Source organism: Papilio polytes, unplaced genomic scaffold (assembly GCF_000836215.1).
Source record: "Papilio polytes unplaced genomic scaffold, Ppol_1.0 DF824135.1, whole genome shotgun sequence".
Classification (NCBI taxonomy): Eukaryota; Metazoa; Arthropoda; class Insecta; order Lepidoptera; family Papilionidae; genus Papilio; species Papilio polytes.
In genome coordinates, this window is record NW_013525069.1 from 1,085,857 (window position 1) to 1,097,082 (window position 11,226).

At 37.9% G+C, this 11,226-nt stretch overlaps 1 protein-coding gene across 1 annotated transcript in view; it reads left to right on the plus strand.

Moving 5' to 3' along the window:
* Positions 1-2,428: 2,428 nt before the first annotated feature.
* LOC106111999 (Down syndrome cell adhesion molecule-like protein Dscam2) overlaps positions 2,429-11,226 on the plus strand; it is a 37,634-nt gene continuing 28,836 nt past the window's right edge. Inside the window, exons 1-2 of the mRNA XM_013294228.1 lie at positions 2,429-2,441; positions 7,094-7,262. Coding sequence (XP_013149682.1) covers positions 2,429-2,441; positions 7,094-7,262 — 182 coding nt within the window. The remainder of the gene's footprint in view (positions 2,442-7,093; positions 7,263-11,226) is intronic.

Consider the following 11,226-nt stretch of genomic DNA (forward strand, 5'->3'; position numbering starts at 1 on the left):
AATTTATCTGTTTTGTGTATACTTGTTCTATTTTCCTATGTAATTGTGTGATTAAATTAGCTGTTGTGTATACTTATATGAATAAATAAAAAAATAAAAAAAAAAACTATTGTCAACAAAAAAACGAAAGTTAACAATTCATTGTCTTAGAGTAGTTTAATCAAGTATGTCAGAGAATACAAGATACGAAAATCTTTTTAATAATAAGTGAAACTTCTATAAACCAGAACGCACGTTACTCTGAGTAAAATTGAATATAAAGTTTATGTATTTAAATAGAATGCATTATAAGATAAGTTGGAAGTACTAAGGTGTAGAAACTTAGCACTTAAGTACTGAGTGCACTTCGTCAGTTGCGGTTATCGATTCGCATTACACATTCAGCGGACTTCAAACTAACTTCCTCTCACTGCCACCGCGACTGCCGGCTGCCGGCTGCTAGCTGCCGGCCGACAAGTCCCTGAGATAATGGACTCCTAACGCTGATAATGTTAGCAAATACTTATACTAAACTATGAAATTGTATTAACTACTATTCAACACTTTTTAAGTTAGTTTTTTATATGGTTCAGTCGCAGCGAAGACAAAAAACGCACCAACTAATGAGATGCCACAGTATACGTTGTTTTAATATCTAGTTTAGTTACTCGTTAAGCAACATTTAATGTAACTTAGTGCAAACTTTAGCTATTGAGATGGGGTATATTTGTGTGTTTGAAATGACTGGATTATTTCTTGCACATCCTACAATGTTGTAGCAGCAGTGCTGTGGAATTTATGAAATAGTTTTCATCCGCTGTGGGGCGCTGCGGGGCACTGTGGGGCGCTGCGGGGCGACGCGGGGCGCAGCGGGGCGCGCACACGACAATGTCAGACATTCTGAACATTCACTGCAGCTACCAAATACCTCGCTTTATTTTCAAATTTATTCTCCGTACACTACAAGACATTTATCCAATTACATTTTAGAAAAACCATAAACCCTTAAAAGGCAATTAACCAAATGTCACAAAATTGTTTACTTACAAATTCCTCGAAAGAAACAAAATAAATGTGCAAATCTCTATATGGAATGTAGTGTTTTATATATTGTTAAGTAAATTTTGTTGTTTAGAGTTTGTAAGTACATTTATGATAGAGGAACTTTACTTAGATCGGTCCTTGGCGTAGCAGAACGCTATTGGCTATTCAACGCCGACGCCGACGCCTCGGCAACGGAAATTAAGCGTCCGATGTCACCTAAGAGGGTAGTTTCCGACTATTAGAACTACACCTAAGTTACATTACAATGCACCTAGAAAAAATGTCATATTAACATGTTAAATTATTCTAATAAAATTGCAGAAATAGATGAAAACATACGCTACATGCATTTAATTGTGAAACGTGTGATAATTTTGAAAGATTTGCTTAAAAATTAATAACGTAAATCGAACATTTATTAAGAATCTGTGCAACTACAATTGCCTACAATGAAGATACCGAAGCAAATTACTTAACTTTAAAGATAGTTTAGCTAAGTGCTTTTCGCAAAAGATTTCCATCCGTTAGTTATAAGAAAGTGTTAAGATTTTGAAGCCGCTGGGAGCGATGAAAGTTGAGAGAGAGTTATGAATTCGCACCGCTTTAAACCTGAACTAAATTCATTAGTTTCATACTAGTTGGTTAACTTAATTAAAAGTTGGCATCTTGCGGATGGGATTCGACGGCGGAGGCCTTCGCTTCGCAATTTCGTTTCTTAATTGCCATTAAAGGCCTCGAGGTGTTGCTTTAATGTCACTAATGTTTTAGAACCGTAAAGTAAAAATAATAAAAGAGATTTACATTTGTTGTAGTGAATTTTTTATCAGTTCAAAATTTTTAACTTGAACAATTATCGAGTTTCTATATTTTTTGTAATGTTAACGAGCACCGTTTATTTCATAAAGTATAGAAAGTTTTTTACCGAACTTCGTTATTTACACAGTCACGTAGGTCAACTAACTATTCAACAAAAGTTTGTTGAAGTTAGTACCATTGCCAGGTCGCCGGAGCAAAGTTGACTCTGTATTGGGCGCACAATTCTCTGTCCCCTGCGGAAATTACCTCGACTGTGGACCGAGCATATAACTCATCTGCCGGGACTGTCGAATTAACCCACGTTTTGATGTTTATAGTGTATGTTGCATAATTCCAAAATTATGTACATTAGGAACAACTTCCTTATGTTTGTAATTTTGAGTAATAATGAAAGTCTGTCATTTACAAAACACATTACAAGCACGCATTCCATCGCGGACACGTATATCTGTGTGTACGTTTATTTTAATTCAGAGCAGGATAGGGGCCACCGAAAGTAAAACTCTCGGAATTCATGTTATTTTCATTGCTCTGTGTATTGTGCTATTGTGTGACGCTCAACATATCTCCTGCGCTGATCTCCAACAAAATGTACGAGCAAGGTACGAGTATGCGGGATCCTTTTGTGTAATGCAATTGCCAATTTACGAGTATACATGGCCTTTATGTCATTCGAATTCAGCTACATATGTACAAATAGATAACGTTTATAGTTTTCTATAGAAATAAATAAAACAAATGTGCGCTCAAAGATGAGACAGCTCAAGACGTAGTTAAATTTGTTTAATTCTCCGCAACGGATAAGTTTGTTTGGCTTTGTAATTATTTTCAGTGCAACACCGCAGACACAGGGTCCCGCACTTGGCGCGTCGCGATGCGAGAGGTACGCATCAAATTGCATTTTTCATAAAGCGCGTGTTATTACCCGGCCGTGGAGCGCGCGGGGTGTGTGGGGCGTGCGGGGCGTGTGGGGCGGAATGCTGAAACAATAGCGCGCCGCGACCGCTCTACCTGCGCACTGATTAATTTTTTCAGCCTACCCCCCACGTGAGTGCGCTTAAATTAAAATAATTCTGGTAAGCTTCTATTGTGTTTTGCAACTGTACTTTTTTTAGTTAAAGTTTTTCATTTTACGTAAACAGACAATAAGCGCGGTTGTGTTACTTGTGAGTAAGTTAAGCTACGTGTAAACAGCTACGTAGCAAAGTGTCTAGACTCTACCGAGCTAAGGTAAGTTACAAGCTTATTTAATATAAATACTATCAAAAACTTTTAACTCCACACGGTGATAGTATTCAACAAACAATAGTCCGGCGCGGTGCAGAGGTCCCCGTGCAGTGGGTCACTGAGCGTCGCGTCCTGAACGGAAATTAAACGCGGCCGCACCGCCCGCCCGCCGCGCCCTGCCTCCGCCCGAGCGACGCTACATTCATAAAGTTGCGAGGCTCTGTGGCGACTTCCGGCGCCGGGGCCACGAGAGCGGCCATTGATACGTGAACACCGCGCTCGCTTCAATTAATGCACAACACAACGAGAACTTGCTTCAGTAGCTCCGATTCAAGTTTACGTCCGTCTACACGAGTTACCTTAATAAATATAATGAATATTTAAACTATGTTGTTTTTCAAAATGAAGCCCTAGACTAGACATAACAAAATTAGGAAATGGGAATGAAGTATAAGAAAAGCAAAGTAAAAATGTCAGTTGTCGACGCATGGTACTGACAATGTAATTTGTATGAAGTATCGATATAACTCGAGGACGTTGCTCCGTCGACTGATTGTTTTATCACGTATCGCTTTGTCGCTGTCATTTACAACAAAATAGCTTCTGAACGACTTCTAGTTTGATAAAACATAAAATACTAGAAATGCTTGGGCTTAAATAAAGAATAATATGTTAATTTACCTTACACTGGGCATGCTCCGAGGAGCGCATATACAGATGAAGTAACTTAACAGCTTCGATGTCTATATCCCTTGATCCACCTTTCGACGACTTTCAACAGAAGCGCGAAATTAAAAAGCATAATATGTAATACATTATGACGATCCACAGTGTAATGGTACCGAAGATTACAATTTTAAATGAAATCTAAAATGTTTTAACTTTGATTCAAAATTCATGAGATAGTATTTTCAATAAAACTGGTAGATAAGCGATATTTTATAAAGCATTCCGCTAATATCTGCGAGTGTTGAGCCATAAAATGACGCCGTCGGGTAAATTTAATAAGTGCTCGTCTTTACGAGGAACGTTTAAACAGCGCCATTTTATGTCTGTGTGCAGACTGTAACCTGCCCCTTACAGTTTATAGCACTATATACAACGTTAGTACTTCGGAACGAAGGGTTGTTCAAGGTTAGGAAAAACCTTCCGTTACAGCCTTAATGAGTAAAATATAGAAGAGGTTTTTCAGATAAACCTAAGAACGGATTCTGTTCATATAACATATTATTCTGTTAACAACGGATAATTGGTTATTATGGCGAAACCTTACGGTGATAACTACACAATAAGTTGCAGTGCAGCTGTTAAAGCTAAAATTACTAGATTAGATTAGATTATCTTAAAGATTCACAGATTATTTTATAGTTCGTAAACTATGCACTATTATGGTTGTGAATAATACTGAAGAGAGGAAATATAAAATACTAGTTCAGTGCAATGACAATATATTTGAATTGTGCAGAGTATCGCGCGGCAAATTGCGTTAAAGAGCGGCATCGCCAAGAAGCGTCCATTACCATTTCAAAGGGTATTATTTTGCAGCGCTGTCGCCGCGCCGGTGCCGGCCTGGCTGCAGACAGCGGCTTCAGTCAGCGATGGAAATACACTCAACACTGCTCTCACGTATTTATTTAAAACTGTTAGTATATTATACAGCAATCTGGAATCATAATTGAGATATACACGAGTGAATGAACTACGTTAATAAACCACATAGGTTAAAATTTTAACCTATCGCATTTAGTAATTTTTTCTAAAGAATACGACAAGTTTTTATGAAATATCCATATTAATATAATATATCAAATTCCCCGCTTCATTGCGTGTAATCCTCCGAGCACAGGAAGGGAAGTTACGACGAGTTACCTAGATCGCAGTTTTATGGTGAAGAAAATAATGGAATAGAAGCATTTTATGATTTGCCGTCACTGAGACCCGTTAAAAATGTGAAATATGATTTTTATATATATTGCTTATAGCAAAATAATATTGCTGTCTCACGACAGAAATGCGATTAAAAAAAAAACTTGACAATAGCCTGTGACATGTGACGTATTATGCCTCTTGACTATAATTTTGTTTACGAAATTTAATTTAAATTGACTACAATCAGGTATAACATTGACTCTATATTACTGAAGGGTTCTACAAGTAGAGTGCTAGAAGAGGGAAGTGTAATGCAGTGATCATGGGAGGTAGGGAGGGTGTGCGAGGGTAAATTTAATAAATGCCTGCTTTTACGAGGTGTGTTTAAACACAGTGCAATTTTACGAGCGCACAGAACTTTGTCCTTCCGCTTTATTGCTCGTGTAGCTGGCAGGCATCGGGAGATAAATGTTACATCAAACACCTTGCGTTAATTTACCACGGTACAAAGTCTACTAAATGTTTGAAACGAAATGAAACGACTAAAATTAACTTAGAATTCCATTGTAATGAATATTCATTCACAATAATGTATGGAACATTGTTGTGTCAAATAGTGTAGAGCGTTTCCCTTGGAAACAGTTATTGTGAAAGTTTCACGTTTCATGAATAGTTGCCCAAAACTTAAAGTCCTCAAGGTTCGTTGCGTCGGAGTTAATCAAAATTAATTTGCACGCGACGAAACAGTTAGCGGAGTTGCGGCAACTAGTTGAAGGTCGCAACTGAAACATGTCGAACTTATTTTACTAGTACTTTTGTAACAAATAGTTTTAAAAAAATACTAAGCACTTTATGAAGTCATATTTAGTATGATTTTTACACGATGTTGAAGTTTTTGTTATAACACACGATTATTTAACACCTATTTAATATAGACAATAAGAAGTCCATTACAAAGTACTTAGAGTGCTTAATTTACAAATAAATAAACAAACCGCATAAGTCCTAGCAGATATGATATAAAGATAATGGTTATTAGAGAAATTACTTCTTTACACAGATTCACACGTATTTTCTTATCGGTACATGAGAATTGCAAAACGATGCAAACAACAGAAGTGAGTTCTGTAGAGCGAGAGCTGAGAGCGGTGCGATATTACCATTCCAAAGATTGTTGTACAGCAACTCCTCAACGCCCCCCCCCTGGTCCCCCCAACCCCCCAACCACTACACTTTATCATGTAAATACATGCTAAACAATGCTTCTCGATATGAGAAAAGCCCAAACGGACATCATCTCTTGTCAATTATAAAAATATTTCTATAATAAAATTTATAAAAAGACGGAAATATTAATTTATACTACACTACTTTATTCTATACTACACCCCATTATTTATACTATACTACACCCCACGACTTCAGATGCGAAGTTTCATAGATTACATAAATCTCGCTTTCAACAGTATTGTAGTCCGCAGCGCAGCGTGTACGAGCAATACACCTTTTGTTGTGAAGCTCAGGCGACGCTGGCGGTGGCGGCCGTCGTCGCCCGAAAAATTATTCTCCTTTTATTTCTCCGTAATAAAAGCTTACGCAGCATTCACGCCGACGGGATACTTTAAATACTCTGAATTATTGTCGTCCCGCGTCCTGCGCCATTGTGTAGCGCACCGGCTGCGATATTAGGCCGATACTACACATACTTACGCATGTTTGTGAATTCTTTCTCCTAATGAAAATGTTACGATCGCGGGATATCAAAATAATAATGCCAATTGTATGAAATTATAGTAGACCCTGTACCTCGCGACTCTCAGTTCAATGTTAAACGGACAGCGCGGAGGGAGTACGAGTTGAGTATTAATTAAGTTTCGTCTGAGGACATCTGGATTAGGGATAAAGGGGCGCGTTAAAGCGATTTAAATGTAAGCCCATTGTTTAAAACGTTTCCAGGGAATAGCGAAACAAAGGCATTTCCCGTCCGCTTACCGAATTATTCAAGATTTACTGTAAGACGAAGTAGCAATTATTATGAACTGCTTTATGATGTTTAAAACAATTTATCGTTGCAGTAAAATACATTGATATAATAATTGAGTATCGATTATGATATGCATAGTTAATCTATAATTATTAAGCCATGTGTTGTGTGCAGGATGTCCGGTGTGCGGGCAGCTGATGTTCCTGTTGGAGCCGCCGGCGCGCCTCGCCTTCTCCAACAGTACGGGTACGCGTGTGTCGTGCGCGGCACACGGCTCACCGCCGCCCACCATCACATGGCTCTCAGAGGATGGCGTACCCGTCACCGACGTACCAGGTCTCAGGTAAGCTAACTTATCCATATTTCATATTTGATTAGTACTTTATACGAATGCCTATATTTGCCAAAATTAAATAAACAAATAAATAAAGCGTAGTGGAAATCTGTCACACTTGTTTTTACATATTATTTTTACTGGGGCTGAATTATTACACATTCACAATTTTTGTGTTGACGTTGGACGTGGGTCTAATCCGCTCCTCCCGGCTGGATTACTGCGCGTCACGGCCAGTCACGGCCAGTCACGGCGCGTCACGTTGCGCGGGCCGTGCGCTCCGTGTACGGTGCTTGCTGAACACTCCGAGTTTTTCAGCGCAGCGTGATTCGACAGAAAATATGAAAGATGAACTCTTTACGTGTTCCTAATTTCTTTTAGTCAATGATACATACACATATAACTATGTGGAAATGTACAACATTATCGAATGAAATTTGTAAACGATCGCCTTGAAATTATAATTTAATTTTGAGGAACAATTGTAGGCGTCAAAACTAATATAATTAATAGACTAGTTAAACACGAGCTCAAAGCAAACTTGTGAACTTTATGGATTATGCGTCAGAATAATTAGGGGGTCGTTAATGCCCCGGATCAAGGCGAGCCGTCCTCGGCGGGGCAGCCGGCGGGGCAGCCGGGCCGCGCGGCACATGTCGGCCCACTTTGATATAAATGCTAATGACTATATTGAGGCGGGTCACACGGACGAAAACTCTTGCTCAGTAGGCTCATAAATACGTTGTGTGTTTAATTATATGTTAATGAATAGATTTATGTGGTGCTAGCGTTGACAATGAACATTATTAAAGAACACTGAATTACGTGCATTTATTATTTCTGACCATATTAAGCTAAGTATCGACGAGATTTTTTAATTAGTTCTACGTTCAATAATAAAAAAAATGTGGGATATATGGAACGTTCCAAATACTTTTGCGAAATAATAATATAAGATAATTTGTACTCTATTCAGCGCGAGTGGATCGTATTCGCGCGGCGGCTGACGTTCGTAATAGAAGTGTCGCGAACAGTTAATACGCTCTCGTCAACTGGAGATTCACTCTGGCGCTGCATTTTTACAGTTTCACGTTCAGTTTATGTGGCAGAAAAAAACTAAGATTTTTTACTTATTTATACAAAAGTAACATAATATTCAAGTTAAGATGCAACAGTGGCCTACATCCGCAGAATATAATTTAATTGTTCGCTTAGTTTATGAATTGAAAACGTATTCATAACACGTAGATACAACCTTGTACATAATACAAGCATCTAAAAGTAAATAAACGTGATAATGTAAGTAGGTTGTAGGTTCACCGACAAACCGATGATATATCAGCGAGTACCGCGCCGCCGCTGCGGTGTCGTGTCGGAGGGAACGTCATAATTCGGGATGACGGGCGTCCCGCGGGATAAATTATTGACAAGTTATGTACACGGGTCTGTGAGTTTCACAGCCGAATTCTCAGTCAAAAGATGCAGTATAATTCCTTTTTTGTAAGTTTATTTACATCGATTTAAAAGAAAATAGAAAAATATTTACTTTTGAAACGCTGTAATATTTTTTTTTGTTTTAGAGCTAGGAATAAATATCGTAAGATACTTTGTAATTTCAACAATTCATCGTTAGGGTTGTGGCACACCGAGCACGCTTTGGGCGCACGTCACGCGCCGCCACAGTTTGTCTTCGTTAATGTAATAACCACCTCATCCATACTGCGTGATCCTCGGAGATTAATAGACCAAAGCGCTATGCACCACAAACATTGTATATAATTTGTTAAGAAACTTTAAATGTTGCAAAGTAACGTGTTAAACTGTTACAATAAAAAGCGACAAATATTGTATTTCCTTTTTAACACCTAGTTGTATACAGATTTTAGTTTTGTCAACTTTATCAAAGGAATTATTTACATAAGGTGGTAAACACAGCAAGCGGTCTACGTGACATTCAGTAAAACTTGTGTATGGTAGCGAGAGCCACGAGGTTCAAAGTAGGAAAGTGAACGATAAATGTAGTAAAACGTGTCCGGCGAGCTGCACAGATGGCGCTTTACGACGGAAACAATCTGAAAACGAAATGTTCTAACTGAACCCCATCGACTGACGCCCATTCCATGTTCTATTCTGTCATATAACACATTATATACTTGGTTCAGTGATTAAACACGAATATATGGTAGGATCTGATTTATTATTATATTATTTTTATATGTTTTTATCTACTTCTATTTTTCGTTCAAAATAAACCTTTCAGTTTTCGAAGTAGTGTACAGTGTGTTAGGGTCACATTATCCCTCGTCTCATTAATACGTCACGGTCCGTGAGACCTCACCGCACTCCCTCCGCTGCCGACATCACTGGATTAACACCAGCCACGACCCTTTAAGGTTACTCGCACGCAGTTCGCAAGTTATGGCAATTATTTGTTGCTGGTTACCTAAGCGTTTTCACTTAGTCGAATTAATTTAAAATTTTAAGAATATCATTGTTTAAAATAGTAAAATATTTTATTCAAAATATATAAAGTTAATTTGAAATTTTATGAAATATTAAAGGACAATTATTTTACAATTTTCAAACAGTTTCAATAATTAAGACGGATAAAGTTAGCGGGTCGACAGACTTGTGCAAAGACAAACATCATCGGGCCGGCTTAAGCTCGCATTTATTATTTGTTCAAATCCTTGGCCGTGCATATTTAATGTCTGGATTTCCAGCAAAGTAATAAGCGGTGTAAATTCATATCATATTTTAAAGCTCTGACACAAAATAAATTGACTTTAAATCATGTGTAATATCTAAGATTTTGTGTCAAAGAAATGAAAGTTTACTTTTTTCACACAGTTCTAGACGAAGTAAGAAAGTTTAACAAACTATCGTAAATTATATTTAGTTTTCTCGTGGAGTAATTAGATGTGCTGTAAGAGGACACGCAGCGATGTCGTTTGTCTTCGTTGCGGCGGGGAACGGACCGTAGCGGGGTCGAGCGGTGTGAAGCGGTGCGAAGCGGAGGGGATATTTTTGCCGATGATGAAGAAAAAAACATCATTCTTACATTGTTCTGTAAGGTTTTGCTTGTTCGTGACAAAGAAGGCAGTACAACAATAACAACTTTTAGTACTCTGTAAGATTCATCATTGGTGCATTTCAATTATTTGACGAACGATGACGTCATACAATGTTTCGTGTTCTCTTTATTAATATTTTCACGATGTAAAGAATGACAATGTGTTGATATTTGACATTCTGCCAGTAACGAAGGTTGCCATCGTTAATCTAGTCGTGGGTAAGATAAATGCGCAGTTTGCGGGGAGTTTTCTTTACATTCACTATTCCCGAGTCCCGCTGCGTGTTTGATTAATTATTGCCTCAATATTACGTCTGCGTGTCCACTTCGTAATTTAATTCTATTAATACTTTTTATTAGTAACTCTATGAACAAGATTAGACAGTACAATTTACTTTCTTTTATATTTAATCAGAATAGACGAAGATATTAAATGAGTTCAATAATATTAAGCGAACAAGCAGAGGTCAATTGTTAATAATGCATTTCGAATAATGTTTTAATATCCGTTTATTGATGATGCTCATAAATTTAAATTGATACTGGAATGAAATTGTCGAATCTCTCTTTAGTCAACCAAATTATGATAGAGCCTTTTCAGCGGTTGTTGTATCAAATTGACATAACACATTGATTGCGACAGCACACCGGCAGCTAATGTTGTCTAAATCAATACAAAGCATTGATGTATGTGTCCGGAAGTATACAAATACCAACATGCAATAATTTCAAATTAAGCGTTGATTAAATAAATACAATTTATGTTGGTAAATAATGAAATAATAACAGCGGCGGTCGTCATAAGCGCAGCTGGAACCACTCCCGTACTAATACTTGAGGAGCGCCTGTCTGTTAGCCTCAACATTATAATGCTGTGAGAGTGAGCACCCTGCGCGGAGG